The 17,525-nt window shown below is 48.2% G+C and overlaps 1 protein-coding gene across 1 annotated transcript in view; it reads left to right on the forward strand.

The window, feature by feature from the left end:
* Positions 1–17,525, forward strand: part of RNF212 (ring finger protein 212) — a 462,006-nt gene that overhangs the window by 381,118 nt on the left and 63,363 nt on the right. The window contains exon 10 of the mRNA XM_029592744.1: positions 8,315–8,360. Within this exon, the coding sequence (XP_029448604.1) occupies positions 8,315–8,360 (46 nt within the window). The remainder of the gene's footprint in view (positions 1–8,314; positions 8,361–17,525) is intronic.

The raw sequence follows: 17,525 nt of genomic DNA on the forward strand, positions 1-17,525 counted from the left end.
CGCAGCCGCATCCTCGGCGGCGCAGCCGCTTGTCTCCGGCATTTCAGCCCTTGGCCTCTGCTCTGTATGCCACCTTAGAGCCACGCGCAGTACTGAGCCTGATTCACTATGTGTCCAATGTGAGGCAGCAGGGGGACCCTCTGGCCTGGACCAGTCTCAGCCACAGTTTCTTGACAGTTCCCCTGGGGCTACCCCGGATTTGGGGGGCAGTCTTGACCATTCAGGCATCCCGGGGGCCCTTGTACCCCGGCGATTAGAGGCTGCTTCAATTTCCTGGGTGGATCTCTTTAAGGGCATTCATGCCTTTGTCCAAATGCAGACGGCTTCCCGTCCAGGCCCTACTGGTCCGGCTGCTCCTGTGGTTGCTGCGGTTCCGGCGGTGGCTGCATCTGCGGCGCCTCCTGCGACCGCTGCTACGGGGGCAGCGCCTAGGGATCCTGTGCCTGGACCCTCACAGCCTTATCGGGAGTGAGACCTCCCGCCACTGGACAGTCCAGATCAATCGGACCAGGAGGTTTCGCCGGACGAGTCCGACCTCCCGGACGAGGGGGACCCCCCCCCCCCGGGGATTGAACCATATAGAACCATGAGGCGGTTCTTCCCTAAGGAGGACCTCTCGGACCTCGTGACTCAGTGTCTGGCGGAGTTAGATATTACTGGTCCCAGTGCTTCGGTTCCCTCGGCACAGAACCCTCTGCTGGAAGGTCTTCGTCCTACGGCCCGCCATTTTCCTTTCTTGCAGGCGGCTCAGCAACTAATAGATTTGGAATGGGCGGCGCCGGCGGCTTCCTTCAAAGGGAGCCGGGCCCTGAAAGGTATGTACCCGTTGGCTCCGGCTCTCCAGGACCTACTGGCATGTCCTCAGGTGGACGCCTTAATTAGCGCTGTGGTTAAGCGCACTACTATTCCAGTGGAAGGGGGGACGGCCCTTAGGGAGCCCCATGACAGACGAATGGACACCATTTTGAAGCAAACGTTTGAGGTGGCAGCTCTTTCTTTGCGGATTGCGGCCTGCTGCACTGTGGTGACACCTGCCTGCTTGTCTCAGGCCAGGAACAACGCTCCAGCGGCTGACATGGAGTCCGCTCTTTCCTTCCTCACCGATGCCGCATCGGATTTGGTTCGTACTACTGCTAAGGGGATTTCATCCTCCGTAGCCGCCAGGAGGCAGCTCTGGATCCGGCCATGGTCAGCTGATGTGCCTTCAAAGTCTCGTCTCACCAGGTTACCCTTTCAGGGCTCGTTTCTGTTTGGCAGTGACCTTGATAAGCTAGCCACTACCTGGGGTGCCTCTCCTGTGCCTAGACTTCCGGAAGACCGATCCAGAAGGGGACAGCGCTCTTTTCCACGGCCCTACAGGGGCAGGAGTTCCCAGCGCTTTGTTCCGTATAGGGGGCGCTATCAGGCGACTCGACCTCCGGCCAGGAATCAGTCCTTTCGGCCCAAGCAGCGCAAGCGGGGGGCGGGCTCGGGCTCGGGCCCCGGTCGCGCCCCGCAATGAGAATTTGCCGATTCATCTGGGGAACGAAGCCATAGGGGGCAGGTTGACCCTCTTCTACCCCAGATGGGTCGAGATTACGTCGGACCAGTGGGTCCTCGCCGTTATCCGGGAAGGATATTATCTGGATTTCCGCCTTCTTCCTCCGGACAAGTTTGTGGAATCTTCATGTCCCCGGCACAAGGAGGCAGCGTTAGAAGCTACCCTGGCGAGGCTCCTGTCCTTGAACGCCATCCTCCCACTACCTGCCTGGGAAGTGAATTCTGGACACTATTCCATTTATTTCATGGTACCCAAGAAAGGGGGCACTTTTCGGCCTGTGCTGGACCTCAAGTCGGTCAATCGTTACTTACAGGTACTGAGGTTTCGTATGGAAACTCTGCGCTCCGTCAAAGCCGCAGTCCAGCCCGGGGAATTCCTCACGGCCTTAGACCTGTCAGAGGCATACCTGCATATTCCGATCCATCCAGATCATCAGCGCTACTTGCGCTTCAAGGTTCTGGGCCGCCACTTCCAGTTTCGGGCTTTACCCTTCGGGTTGGCCACGTCCCCACGGACATTCACCAAAGTGGTAGTAGTGGTGGCTGCGGCCCTCAGGCGAGAAGGGATTCTGGTCCATCCCTACCTAGACGACTGGCTGATCAGGGCGAAATCTTGAGAGGAGAGCCTGCGGACAACCGACAGAGTGATCGCCCTTCTGGAAAGCTTGGGCTGGGTAATCAACCTCAGCAAGAGCTGCCTATTGCATTCCCAGTCAATAGAGTATCTGCGAGTGCAGTTCGACACCCGGGCGGACACGGTCAGTCTTACGACCAAGAGACAGTTGAAACTTCATCAACGTATCCAGTATCTGATGAGGGTCAGTCGGCCCATAGCCTGGGATTATCTGCAGGTTCTGGGTCTCATGGCATCCACCCTGGAAGTGGTGCCGTGGGCGCGGGCCCATATGAGACCTCTACAGCATTCCCTGCTCTCTCGCTGGGGCCCCCGTCGACGGGACTATTCCACGCACCTGCCTCTACCGGCCAGAGTTCAGATCCAGCTGCGGTGGTGGTTGCAGTCCAACCACCTGAGCAGGGGGTCGGCGATGTCCTCGCCCACGTGGACCTTGCTCACCACGGATGCCAGCCTGAGCGGCTGGGGAGCACATTGCGAAGAACTCACCGCGCAAGGGCGATGGAACAGAGAGGAGTCAACGTGGAACATCAATCGCCTGGAGGCCCGGGCAGTCTGCTTGGCCTGCCTTCGACTCGCTCACAGACTACGGCACAGAGCTGTCAGAGTGATGTCCGACAATGCCACCACGGTGGCCTACATCAACCGGCAGGGCGGAACCAGAAGCCAACAAGTCTCTCTGGAGATCGCCCCACTGATGGTTTGGGCAGAGGCGAATCTGCAAGACATCTCCGCCGTCCACATTGCCGGGAAGGACAATACCACAGCAGACTTCCTCAGCAGAGAAAGCCTGGATCCAGGAGAGTGGCAGCTGTCCCACACAGCTTTCCAGATGATTGTCGATCATTGGGGGATTCCGGCCATGGATTTACTGGCGGACAAGTCCAATGCTCAAGTACCCAGATACTTCAGCCGCAGGCGCGACCCGTTCTCACGCGGAATCGATGCCCTGGTCCAGCCATGGCCTCCAGGGACTCTCCTGTACGCCTTCCCTCCGTGGCCTCTGCTGGGCGCCCTCATCCACAAGATTCAGACTCACTGGGGCCTAGTTCTTCTAGTGGCACCAGACTGGCCAAGAAGACCCTGGTACGCGGACATGAGAAGACTACTGGCAGGGGAGCCTCTTCCCCTGCCTCCTCTCCGGGACCTTCTACATCAAGGTCCCATTCTACACGAAGATCCAGCTCAATTCTCTCTTACGGTCTGGCCCTTGAGAGGGCTAGACTGAAGAAACGAGGTTACTCGGGGCCCGTGATTGATAACTCCTCCGAGCTCGCAAGTTTTCCACATCGCTTACCTACGTACGGATTTGGAGAGTGTTTGAAGCCTGGTGCGACACTCACGACACCAATCCACATGCCACCACCATACCTATTGTGTTGGATTTTCTGCAGGATGGGCTTCAGAACGGTCTCTCCCTTAGCTCCATCAAGGTTCAGGTAGCGGCACTGTCTTGCTATGGTCCCAGGAGGGATGGCAAGACCATCGCCAAACACCCAGATGTCTCTCGTTTCCTGCTGGGTGTCAAGCATATTCGCCCGCCACTAAAGTGGCCTGTGCCCTTATGGAATCTTAATCTTGTTTTGGATTTCCTCGCGGGATCCACCTTCCGACCCCTTCGGGGCTTGTCTCTCCGGTCTCTCACCCTGAAGTTGGTGTTCTTGCTGGCGGTGTGTTCCGCACGCCGCATCTCGGAGCTACAGGCACTGTCCTGCCGTGATCCCTTTCTACGAATCACTCCGGAGGCTATCCATCTTCGGACGGTTCCCTCCTTTCTCCCTAAAGTGGTTTCACAGTTTCATCTTAACCAAACTATATCCTTGCCTACCACAGTAGGTTTGAAGAAATCTGAAGAAGGCCGTTTATTACGCCATCTCGACATCGGCAGATTGCTGCCCAGGTATTGGGACGTGACACGAGACCTGCGAAAGACGGACCACCTGTTTGTCCTCCGCAGCGGGAAGAAGCAAGGTGAAGCGGCCTCTCGGCCCACCATTGCCCTCTGGATTAAGGAAGTTGTCAGAGCAGCCTACGTGGAGGCTGGGAAGGCTCCGCCTCTTCAGGTTAAGGCTCATTCCACCAGAGCACTCGCAGCGTCCTGGGCGGAGTCCAGGATGCTATCACCTGCAGAGATCTGTAAAGCAGCGACATGGTCCTCCCTCCATACCTTCTCCAGGTTCTACCGCCTGGATGTCCAGGCCAGGGAGGACTCGGCTTTTGCGAGGGCGGTACTACATGGTCCTCAGGCAGCCTCCCGCCCTGGCTGGGAGTAAAGCTTTGGTACATCCCATTTGTTCTGAGTCCATCTGGCTACACGCCAGGAAATGTTTGGATTACTTACCTGGTAATCCCCTTTTCCTTAGTGTAGACAGATGGACTCAGCATCCCGCCCTGCTGCCTGTGTACATGGGTTCACCGATTCCAGGTAAGCCATGGCTTTTCTTTCCATGAGAGCGTACGCTCTACCCGGGTCCACGCCTTCCGGTTGTGAATGCTGGCGGTCTCCAGCCACTGTCCATTGGTCAGGGGGATCCTGTTTCTACTTTTCACTTTTCACTGAGCGTCAGTACACACATCCATAACAGCTTTTGCAAGGAAGATTACTGAATCGCTGCGCTTCCTGTGGGGCTATATACCCCCGTGCTGACGTCAGATCCGTCTCCAACTGCTAGCACGCGGATACTATCCCATTTGTTCTGAGTCCATCTGTCTACACTAAGGAAAAGGGGATTACCAGGTAAGTAATCCAAACATTTCAGTTGTTTGGGATAATTCGGAAATCCCCAGCACTGTATATAATTGTACATAAGTGCACATGCCTCCTTTTATACTGTAAATAAGTTCATATACTAAGTCTATAAGTGCACACACATGCCTCCTTTAACATTACTTATACATATTTAATCTTTGCTTATGCATATTTATCTTAACATGGATAAGTAATTTCCATGTCGTTCAACAATGTTGTATCCCTGCTCATTGACTCTCTCTCCTATACTTTCATATGTTATCCAGTTTCGTATATTATCCAATTATTTCCCAGTTAGCCCTCCATCCCCGTTCATTGTAATTTCCTTTCTCAGTTACTTGTGAACCGACATGATGTGTCCTACGAATGCCGGTATATAAAAAATGTTAAATAAATAAATAAAATAAATAAAATCATTAGCTTTGGTGATTTTTTACATATAGGCATATGGACTATGTTTGCTTTTAATGGAACCCCTCTGTTGGGATGCCCTTACTCTCCTGTTTCATTAGTATCCTTCAAGGATACATTTCTCCGAACCATGCACTGCTGAGTGACTGTCGGCTTTCCCCCTTGTTCTAGTTTAAAAGCTGCTCTATCTCTTTTTTGAAAGTTAGTGCCAGCAGCTTGGTTCCACTCTGTTTAAGGTGGAGCCCATCCTTTCAGAAAAGTCTCCCCTTTCCCCAAATGTTTCCCCAGTTCCTTACAAAGCTGAATCCCTCTTCCTTGCATCATCGTCTCATCCACCCATTGAAACTCTGGAGCTCTGCCTGCCTCTGGGGACCTGCTCGTGGAACAGGAAGCATTTCAGAGAATGCCACCCTGGAGGTTCTGGATTTCAGCTTCCTACCTAAAATCCTAAATTTGGCTTCCAGAACCTCCCTCCCACATTTTCTTATGTCATTGGTGCCCACATGTACCACAATTGCCGGCTCCTCCCCAGCACTGTCTATCTAGGTGATGCGTGAGGTCTGCCACCTTCGCACCAGGCAGGCAAGTTACCAGGCGGTCCTCACTTCCACCAGCCACCCTGCTATCTTCAGACAGAGTACTTATCTTTCCCTTGTGTCACTCTTAACAATAAAAATAATATTGGGCCTTTATTTCTTATTTCCACCATGGATTGTAATGAGCAGTGTGTCACACTAATGTGAGTGTTGTCCGTCAGGTGTGTCATGATGGGAAAAAGGTTAAGAACCACTGCTCTAAAGGAATAAAAAGGGTGAGTGGGCCTGATAGTAGAAGAAAGAAATAGGCCTGAGGGAGGAACAGAGGTTTGAGGGGACAATAACGTCGGGTCCTTTGGATTGGGAAATACAGCAGTAAGAAGGAATAAAGGGGGGGAGATACATGTTCTATTTAATATATTTTTGAAGGGCCCCCGGTCCACCACTATATGCCTTTAGTTCCATTTCCAGAGATTAAACAACTTTAGAGCTTTCCATCCCCTTTGCCCTCTTCCCACCTAGGAGAGCTGGGATTGGTTGCCCCTTGCTTTATAACCCGGCCATTTTCTGAGTTGTGGCTAGAATAGGTTCCGATCAGACACTCAAGAGTCGGGATGTTAATTTTTTTTCTCTCCCTAGTGAGGCCTCCCTGCCTCATCAGGTTTTTCTTTTTGAGAGGAATCCCTTTGTGCACAACCTGCCAGGGGGTTGTTAGGTATTTAATTGCAGTAAAGGTATATTTTTGACCTGAACCTGTTTTGGACTCCCAATCCAGGACTGAAGACCAGTGAGCCCACTGCCTCACTGGATGAGGCAAGCACCTGTGACAACCTTGGCTGTTTTAGAAGCTTGAAGGCTAGAAGGATCCTATTTTTGGAAGGGACTGTGTTTAACTTTGCTCCTTTGGGGAAGGTCATCCTCGCTGGCAGTATTCAAAGAACAGTGGCTGAAGACCAGCGAGACCGTTCACCCCATGAACATGGCAAGCACCTGTGACAGGAGAATACCCAGTCTAGGAAGATTTTGACTAAGAGAGTATTCCATTTTTTTGTTGTGAGGAGGTTTTTAAGCTACTCCTTCTCACTGGGAGCCGGGCTGGAACAGTAGGTTCCTGACCACAGACGCTTCAACCTAAGGAGGAGTCACCTTTTCAGAACAACGAAAAGGAGTCAGGTGACATCAAGGAGACCCCTTCTGGATCTCCACTTTCATGGGACCAGGATACAGGGCCAGGTGTTGGGGAAGACACTGGAGCCTCAGGTAGGATGTATTTTGTTATGCTAAAAGGGGGACCTCTGATATAGGAATCCTGGGTAAGCCACTCGGAGAGCTTTTAGTGCACATTTTCTACCATGATGGGAAGCTCGGACAGTTTTCTGGAAAAAAAAAAAAAGGACACCTACCCAGAATAAGACACCCAAATTGTATTACAATCAACTGAAACTGCACACTTATTTAAATATGGACTTTAATTTGAATTTATTTAACACCCAGTGCCTGGTCCTGCCTGATTTTTTTACAGCAACTCCCTCGCAGGGTTGCCACAGCTACCAACACACAAAAAGGATGTTCACACCACTGTCTGGGCCATAGACAAGAGTCTCCCCCCCCCCCCCCTCAAAAAGAATCCCCCTCTGGGATAGAGAGCTCAGGGCCTGGGAGGAATGTTAGCTGGAGAAGGGCCAAAGTAATACATAAGTTGTATACCCTGAAAGAAATTACTACTTCCAAAAAAGGGGTCACATACAGTATATGAAGAGTCATTCAATAATACACCTGGACTTGACCATCACTACTCAAACATTGATTTTATTAATGAATTTGTAACCGTACTTAATTGGCACCTGTTAGAATGTACGATAACCTACCTATACATACATTATTTTGTGCCTGTTTGTAAACCGTTGCGATGGTACCTAACTTAGCGACGGTATAGACAAGTTTTTAAATAAATAAAGGCATGTAATTTTGCATACTTTGATTTTTTTTACATAATTCCCTATGGTGTAATTGAGAAGACTATATGCAACTTCTTTTCGTTGAGTCTTTCTTTGCTAGATGTATTCAGTTAAGGAATCACTTAAGCTGGTGGGAAAGAACTGTTCTTGTGCAATAAAGGGAAATAGATGAATAGCTGAATTTTCCTCTCTATAGCTGACTTCATTGGTGGCCTTGGTTTATTATACTTCCTGAGCAAAAGTAGCCCCATTTGATCCTGACTCTTGTTTGAAGTTAATAGAAAATTGACAGGTAAGCAGATATATTTTTTAAAGTGCCATCACAAAAGGTTCTTATATTCCTTAAATGTTTTTTAAAATAGATTAATGATTTTTTTTGCAACAGAATATATTCATACAATCTGTTTAGGTAAACATGCTTTAAAATCTTTGATTGTATCCACATTGTTTTAGCATTGTGATATTTGTGTTTAATCTTATCTATTAGGGTGGAATTAATGGAGATTGATCCTGTACCTTCCCAGATGAAAAATGTGAGTTAATCTGCATCTGTAAAAAAATTAGCTTTTTGCTACATTAGATGCAATAAAAATAATTGCAAAAACTGTTGAAAAGAATTTGGTTTATACCATAGAGGTACATCAAACCTAGCTCATGTTAACTGCCTCCATATGTAAAGAATTAAATCCAATTTGCAACTGACTTAATGCAACTTCAGTCTCAGACAAAACCATGCAAACAGCTCAGCTAGTTATCCTTTTCGCTTTGAACATGAAATGATACGGAAGGCTGCTTTAAAACTTCTTTTAATTGAACTTTTTTTTTTACTTTTGTTAATTTAGAAGTAAATTTTAAGAGCTGCGCACACACGTGGACTCTTAAAACCCCAGCTGAATAGCCTACTTTTTTTATTACGTGACTTACACCTCTCCATAGGTGAAGTAATTTTATGTGGTAGGGGACCTGACATGCAGAATTAATGGTGTAGTTCCAGCCCGCCTATGTCCTGCCTATTTCCTATCCAGACACACCCCTTTTGTGAACATTTTTTAGGCGCGTACTTGGAAATGCGTGCATACTTGCGTAGTTTTTAAAATCTGCGTGGCACGCACCAGGCAAAGTTACGCGCATATCTCCTGGTTTTGGCGCGCATAGGAGATTTAAAATCAACCAGTTAGAAAGCAAAGGCTTTTCCATGGTTAAAACAGTGCTTTACATATGGAAATAGGATTTTTGAAACTTGCCTACCCTCTTTGCATGTAAAAATGTGTAAGTAGTGCCATTACACATGTACTTTTTTGCACAAAGAGGGGAGGCATTTGTGGGAATGGAATTGGGAAGGGGTTAGTAACATGTACGTGCAGTTATGCACATATGCATATGCGCATACTTTTGCTGGAAGACGTACACAGTTAGCAGGTGTTGGTCTATGTGCATAATTTTTCTAACCCAATTTTCAAAGGGAAATTTTTTTCTTTAAAATTTGACATAAAATCTTTAAGTAGAATGTACCCAGACTACACTTCTGCATTGTAGGTACAGTTCCAGCAGTCATGACATTTGTCACAGAAATTTCCTCCTTCCTCAGAATATCTCTTGCTGCGAACTGAAGCAAATTCCCTTCTGTGGATAACATTAAAATGGCTCATATTTCAGGGATAACTTAATGATGGGAAGAGGGCCAGAGATAAAGAAAGGAATGCAGAGTGAATAGAGAGGAGGGATGCGGAAACTACTTGAGTGAGTAGAGGATAGACTGGAGGGGGTAAGGGATGGTACATTATTTGAGTGACGCAGTATAGAAAACAGCAAGATGGGGAGAGACTGGACAGAGTGAAGATTATATGAGGAAGGATGGAGATAAAATGGAGACAACTTAATGTAGGTGGAGAGATTGTAGAGGTTGCAGAAGACTGCATAAAGGGGGTGGAGTAAAGACTGTATAGAGAAGAGATTGAGGGAAGGAGGAAGAAAAACTGGAGTGTATGGTAGGAAGACTTTTAGGGAGATAGAAGAGGATAGTTTGATGGACTCTCTACCTGGGTAACAACAAGCTAGGTGGAGAGAACATTGCACAAATATCATCTTGGAGTGAATTTCCTTACTCCGTAGGTCATCAAATCTTCACAAGAGACCACTGTTCTGTTCGTACGTCTCACTTTGAATGTCAAAGTGGCCCCTAACCCCCTACACTAATACTTAACCTCACCTCGAGTTACTTAGGTGGGCCTCCCATAGGGATACAAATACCTGTCTAGGGAGGAGCCACTATGGCAAGTCTCTCTCTCTCTCTCTCTGTCTCTGACATCGTGAACCGCGATATACCAGCAATGTAGCCCAAATTGGGCTAATAGTGCAACTTGCGATAACAACCTTTTGCATAGGTGATACACATGCTTATTAGCATAAGGTACACCCCTTTTTGGTATCGCATGCGATACCAATGCGATATTGGAAAATGAGGCCCTAAATGATTCAGGATGTCCAGCAAGCATTGATCAGCTGATCTTAAATTTCATGTTGAACAGTAAATCTTAAACAAAGAATGGATACCATTTGGTACATCATTACTTATAGCCTTAAATGCCATTACCAAAATTTTAAATTGTATTCTCCATTTGACTGGGAGCCAGTGCAGAGAAAACAGGTCCATCAGGCTTCTTCCACCTAGTCAGCAAAGGAACTCTGAAGTCATAACAGGCCCAGCAGGCTTCTTCCATCTATCCAGCACAGGAACTCTGTACAGACGCCTGGCCAGGTCTGTCCTACAAGTCTTGTTCTTCAGCCTTAGAGGCCAGCTGTTTAGGGGCTTTATGGGCCTTTGCCAAGCCATGGCTTGCCACTTAGGAGTGGCATATCCTTGGGGGGCCTCCCCCTCAGTCATTTCTCAGAACAGGGATTGCTGCGTGGCATTGAGTCCTGTAATGCTAGGGAAAGCACAGGTACCGGCTACGGCATTCTTTGGAGAATCTTTGTCATAACAGGTGTGAGATTATAAATAGATGCTGCAACTGTAGTGAGACCTGTGCCTGCACTGCCTTCTGAGCACGCAGGGTCTGGGTGTGCCCATTTACAGCCCTCCTCAGATGCACTAACTCTGGCCATATTTGGTGTAGCTGCACATGATGGCTCCTTTCCAGCAAATCCAGCTGCTCCTGTATGGAGGCCAGGGTTGTTGATGGTGCTGTCGGGGGTGCTGGGGACGGAGCTGATGCTGTGATCGTCATGCTGCGAGATGAGGTTTTGGCCTCCAGAAGGGACATGAGGGGGCTGAAGGTCTGGTCTGCTTCAGTGCCTGCTGCCTCACATTGGCGATGTTGTGTGCTGGAGTAAGGTTGCGCTACCTGCACTATGTCCCATTGCAGGCTGGGATCATCCATTAAGCCAGAGAGATTCAAACTAACATTCAGCAGCTTGCTGAGCCCAGGACATCCAGGAGCGGGCTGTGATGCTATTGTTGCTGCTGCTCCTCCAAATCCTCCTCCTCACCGAACTGGGTCTCTGCGTTCATAAGCAAGGGTGCAGTTAACATTCCAGCTGTGCTGCTGGTCCCTGGAGCTTCACTGCTGGGACCGGCAGAGTCCTGGGTGAGAGCTGTGGAAACAAAGAAGAAGATATTAATTATCAAAGCTAAGAGTTACACACATGAAACATTTGGCATGGTATGCATACTTTGTAACTGAAACAATGTGAGGACAATATGCCAAATGATGTACAAAACTGTGACAGCCTTACCATTAACAGTTGAGGTGAAATTACTGGCTCTGGCTCATGTGGTGTCTAGCTGCTCAACCATGCCCTCGAACACATTTGGTCCCAGTTGCTGGATGAGGCACTCCTCCATGGGCATTAGCACAATTGGGCATGGGGCTCCTCCGGGAGTCTGCCAGAATTATTTGTTGCAGCTGCTGACCTTCATCTTTAATTGTACCTTTATGTCCCAGTACCTGTGGGCCTCCTGCTCAGCACTGCACTGGATACCGCTCTACCTGGATATTGCCTGCACAATGGTGTACCACATCTAGCCCTTCGATGCCTTGGAAGTCCTGGATGCAGGGTTTCCAAAAAGGAAGGGGAAAAGCGGAGTTGCTTACCTGTAACAGGTGTTCTCCTAGGACAGCAGGATGTTAGTCCTCACACATGGGTGACATCATCAGATGCAGCCTGGCACAGAAAACCTATGTCAAAGTTTCTAGAACTTTGACTAGGCATACTGAGCATGCCCAGTATGTCTATACCCCACGTGGATGCAGGATCCCTTTTCAGTCTCGTAACATAAAATTACGATAAAAATAAAATAAAAAATAGGAGAAACCCAAATCCACGGGGTGGTGGGCGGGTTTCGTGAGGACTAACAACCTGCTGTCCTAGGAGAACACCTGTTACAGGTAAGCAATTATGCTTTCTCAAAGGACGAGTAGGATGGTGGTCCTCACACATGGGTGAATCTCTAGCTACAGGCTGCTCCCCAACACAAAAGGGGACCAACAAGCACCAACCAGGTGCCAACGGGCACATCAACCACAATGCTGTTGGTAACAGAGGAATAAACAGCCTGAACCCAAACAACGGGCCCTAGCCAGGGAGAGTTGGGTTCTACACCTCAAAGAAATTCTGAATTACAGACTGGCCTAAACTACTATCCCCGTTGTCCATCACTATCCAGACAGTAGTGAGAAGTGAATGTGTGGAGAGAACTACACGTCGAAGCTTTGCAGATCTCCTCCACGGGAACTGCTTGCAAGTGGGCCACTGACATTGCCATGGCCCTGACAGAATCAGCCTTGACATGACTCCCAAGATGTAGTCCTGCCTGGGTATACCAGAAAGAGATGCAATCTGCTAGCCAATTGGATAGTGTCTGGCAACGGCAACTCCCAATCTATTCCTGTCAAAAGAAATGAAAAGGTGGGTGGACTATCTATGGGCTTCTGAAATACTTCCTGTGACCTGGAAAGATCGCAATGTGAGTGTACGTGTCCTTTAAATCAAGGGAGCATAGCTAGTGCCTTTTTTACAGGAGGGGAATCAGAGTGCCCTGGGATACCATCTTGAACCTTTCTTTTTTTAGAAACTTGTTCAATGTCCAAGGATCAATCTTCTGCTTTTCTCCTGAAAGGGGGAGGAGTTAGCAATCTATCATGATCTGCTCCTCTAGAGGGGAGGAGTTAGCTATCTGTAGTGCTTACCCTGCCAGGAGGGCGGAGTTAGTAATCTGTTAGCGAACTGCTGTTAGATGCTCCTGTAAAGGAAGGAGGTAGCAATCTGTTATGGATCAACTCCCTAGGGAAGAGGAGTTGGCAGTCTGTTCAATGATACTCTTCTGAGGAGAGGAGCTAACAATAGGTATATTGTACTTCGCTACTGAGATAGCAATCTATCTTGCCTCCGCTACGGAGTAGCAATCTGTTATATATAGGCTGCTGGCAAGTGCCATAGAAAGAGAAGTTAGCTATCTATATAATACTTCCATAAGCGGTGTTAGTGGTCGGTAGTGGTTGGCTCCCACAGAGTGACAGTAGTGTAAGGAATGACCGCTTGGAGGAAATGGTGAATCCCTGGACCGATGGCAGATGACAGTGCCCCTAGGAGGAGATCCTGAGAGGAACCACCGGTTAGGCTAGAATATGAAATAAACACAAATAGTTCTTTATTAGGCTGGAAGCTGGACCACCAGTGGTGGCAGTAGTGAGTCGATGTGTCTGGTAGGGCTGATGTCCTTCTGATATTGGAATATAATCTCTGGGTTGCTGAGCTGTAGAGAGAGACTAGAAGTAGTGAGTAGACAGGGTATACTGGATACAAGATGGTACACTCACAATAGTAGATGTCTGCAATGGTCTCTATGCCACAGAGAGTCTTCAGTACATTCAGGAACAGGAGCCGTAGGCGAGCACTGGTTCCTATAAACAGTCTGTAATAAGAACTCACAATAGCTGTATATGAAATGGCTTCTGGAGTAGAAGAGAGTCTGTAAAGGATTCTAGGAACATGGGCCCTTGTGGAGCGAGTACCGGTTCCTATCTGCAATCTTGCCAATATAACTCTCAATCTCCATACCTGCGATAATGTCTTGGACGGAAGGGAGTCTTCAGAGCTATAGGAATGTAGGCCCTCATGGAGTGAGTACCGATTCCTATCTACAATAGAACTCACTGTATTCACGTCTGCGATCGCTTCCAGGCAATGAGGAGTATTCTGAGTATTCAGGGATGTAAGCCCTCGAGGAGCGAGTACCGGATCCCGTCTTCATTTCATTTTTTCATTTATTAAAATGTATTGATCGCCTACCACAGAGGCGATTTACAGCATTAACATACATAATTAAAACATAAAAATAATAAATACAATACCACATAAATTACATATATTTCACATAGACAAAAATAACCAGTCTCATATAGACAAAGTAACTAATCAATCTTGGCAATCTGAAATCAAGAAGAGAGAGCGGAGCCCCCGTGGAGCGGGTACTCCTGGTAAGTTTGAAAAGGCCGAGCAGTGGAGAAGGATTCCCCTCGCTGACTCGGATCGTTGTTGCAAGTATCGTGGACTGCCGAAGCAAGTCCTGTTGGAGTTCCTTGCTAACTCGTTAGAGGTTAGCAAAGACCTTTTAAAGTGGAAATGGATGACGTCACTACGGGGGGATGCCCCTGAGGTTCGCACCCTTGCTGGTACACAGTCTGGAGCCCTTACGTCATCAGGAACATGGCGGATCCGTAGCGTCAAGCCAGTCCGGGGACACCAGGACCAAGAGGCAGGAAGAAGCCGCAGCTGCATCTGTCCGTCAGAGCCAAAGGGAGTCGCTCCCAAGGTAGAGAGGGTGGAGCGAGGGCGAGAAGAGGCACAAACACAACATATTGACAGAGACTAATACCGCACGTCACTTATCCACACACACACACTAACACACATATCTGTGGTGTGCTGACTACCAGCACAACTTCATGCACCTACACATGGCCAATGTGTATGTTCCTTGACACTTTGTAATCAAGCATCTGTGGTGGCCTGGTCCCTAACTGCTAATGAGGTAGTCAGAGTCATTGCACTGCATAAACCCTTATCTACACTGGCACACCAGAAACAAATCTGTCCAAGGCATATATGGTACGTACTTTGTCTCAGGTACTGACATGGGCCCTTCAAGGCCTTAGATGGCACTAAAAGTGTGTCTGGCAAGAGACCATCACAGAAAGCACATAAGTCATAAGGGCAACCACATGAGACCTCTGGGAGTAGTAGGTATATAAGTTCAACTCTGTGGATGGTTTAACATACAGGCAGCTTGTAGGTTCCTGGGGGCCCCAGTAGGCACCTTTTTGAGCCAGGATGCTATACATCGAGCTGATGATTGAGAGTCTCTCAGCACACCTGCCTTGCTCAGCACAGTTACAGTGACAAATACCACATGAGACACAGCCTATAGGACATCTACTCCGATGAGGGGGCCATAGATCAGGGCTATCTTGTGGACCAGCAAGGGCCTCAAACCCTAAACCATCTGATTGTGTCTTTATCACCTTGGCCTCTGTCCTTTTTGTATGCAGCTCAACCCAGGAGTCTTACGCCTATGTGCTTTAAGAGTGACCATATAAAGCATAGAGTGTAACAGATAGTAGGTTTCACTACTAACACACAAGACAGCATTAATTAGATACATACAGCAGCATAAGATAACTAGCCCTCAGCTGTATGACCCAAGGGCCGTGCAGCACCCTTGCATCTCCTTAGTGGACAAAGGCTACTGGAGTCCTCTCAGGCTAGGGAATATCGTCTCTTGCATGCCTTGGATGTCAAGCGACGTCGGATGCTGTACTGGAAGATGACTTTCTCACAGGACAAGCAGGATGGTGGTCCTCACATATGGGTGACATCACAGGATGGAGCCCTGTACAGAAAACTTTTCTGTCAAAGTTTCTATAAAGCTTTGACTGACACTGGCACACTGAGTGCACTGAGCATGCTTAGCCTGCAATTATCCCTGTGAACCACAGGTGTCTCCCTCAGCCTTCTTTTTTACGCTCTACAGTAAGCATAGCGGTTAGGAACTCTGTGAGAAATTCTAACACTTTTTCCACACGGAAACACTTGAACTTTTACTTCACAAACACTTTTCCCTGCACGGGTCTCCCTTCGCGTACATTTATTCGACGCTCGGTGAGTACTATGCCCTGTTTTTTCGGTCGGTTCCTGCCACCTCCCTGGTCTGCCAACCGACTGCAGCCTTCCCTCTCCCTATGTTTTCAGTTAGCCACACATAGTCTGCGAGTGTCCCTCTGTGACACGCTGCCTGGTTATTAGCACTAGTGCGACAGGGACTTCCACGGTTTCCGTTGCCGCCAGGGCCCCTGTCGATTTCAGGTCCTTTGATTTCCTCAGTACCCTCATGCAGTCGATGCCCCCATCGCTACTGTCTGTACCCCCTTTAGACCATCCTGGATTCTTCGATGCCATCGGTACCCCTCCTCCCAGGGTACACTGATGCCATTGGTCCCATCATCGTTTCTATCAGTGCCATCCATGTTTTTCATCCATGGCACTGATTTTTCCTTGGGCTTCATCGGTGCCATCATTGCCCGGATGGATACCATCGACGCACACCTTTGTCTCGTCGGTGCCATCCATGCCTGGGTCGATGCCACCGTCACCCAGGTCACTTCCATCGATGCCAGGGTCATTTCCATCGATGCCATTCTTTATTTTATCGATGTCATCGATGCCCAGGACATTTCCATCGATGCCATTGTTCATGGCATCAATGCCCAGGTCAATTTCATTGATGGCATCCATGCCAGAGCTGATTCCAAAGATGGCATCGATGCCAGGTTCGATTCCATCGATGGATTCGATGCCCAGATCGGTGGCATTGATGTCCAGGTCGGTGGCATCGATGCTAGGCTCGATTCCATCGATGGCATCGATTATTTACTGCCTGTGTTTTAACTTCTTTCTAGTCTGTTTCATTTTGTGTAGAAGCTTGTGTAGAAAGCTTCTGTTGATTATTTCCTGTTTGCAAAGCTATCAGCTTTTAAACTGGGAAAATCTCTCTAGTTTGGGGTTAGCTGGCACAACTAAAAAACTGGGACATAAAGACTGTTTTTTTTAAAAAAAGAATTGACCAAAAGGCAAAGACAACTGTCCAGTAGTGCCCTGCTTTACCCAGCTTGTCCCAGGCTAAACTGTTTGACTCCCTCCCACCCCTGGGGCTTGTTTCTAATAAAGACTGCCTAGATTACCATTGGCAGCAAGATAAATTAGTACATTGGTTACAGTCAAGGAAATAAAGCCACAAATTACCAAGATGAGGACTATCCAATGTAACTGCTGTGGAGCCTTTATTCTGAGGGAAAGCATCTGGAAACTTAGAGCTTGCCCAATTTGTGCACAACTCTCATCCTTGAAAATGGAGCTGACTGTGATTAAAGATCAATTAGCTTCAATTAAAAGAATTACACCCACATTGCATTACTCAGAAAATAATTCCCCAATACCACAAACAAACCAGGAGTCAAGAAAAGGAGATCCATTAGGCTCAGGTAGGACCCACAGTCACCCATTCTTGACAGAAGAGCAGCCAACAGGTATACCGCCCCACTCAAACAGGTCATCAGGAAATTCTTTAAAAACCAGGAATACAGTTGGCTCTGGTAGAATTAGACCTGTGATGAGGAGACACACAATGTACCAAATGCAAA

The sequence above is a fragment of the Rhinatrema bivittatum genome, chromosome 1 (assembly GCF_901001135.1).
Source record: "Rhinatrema bivittatum chromosome 1, aRhiBiv1.1, whole genome shotgun sequence".
Classification (NCBI taxonomy): Eukaryota; Metazoa; Chordata; class Amphibia; order Gymnophiona; family Rhinatrematidae; genus Rhinatrema; species Rhinatrema bivittatum.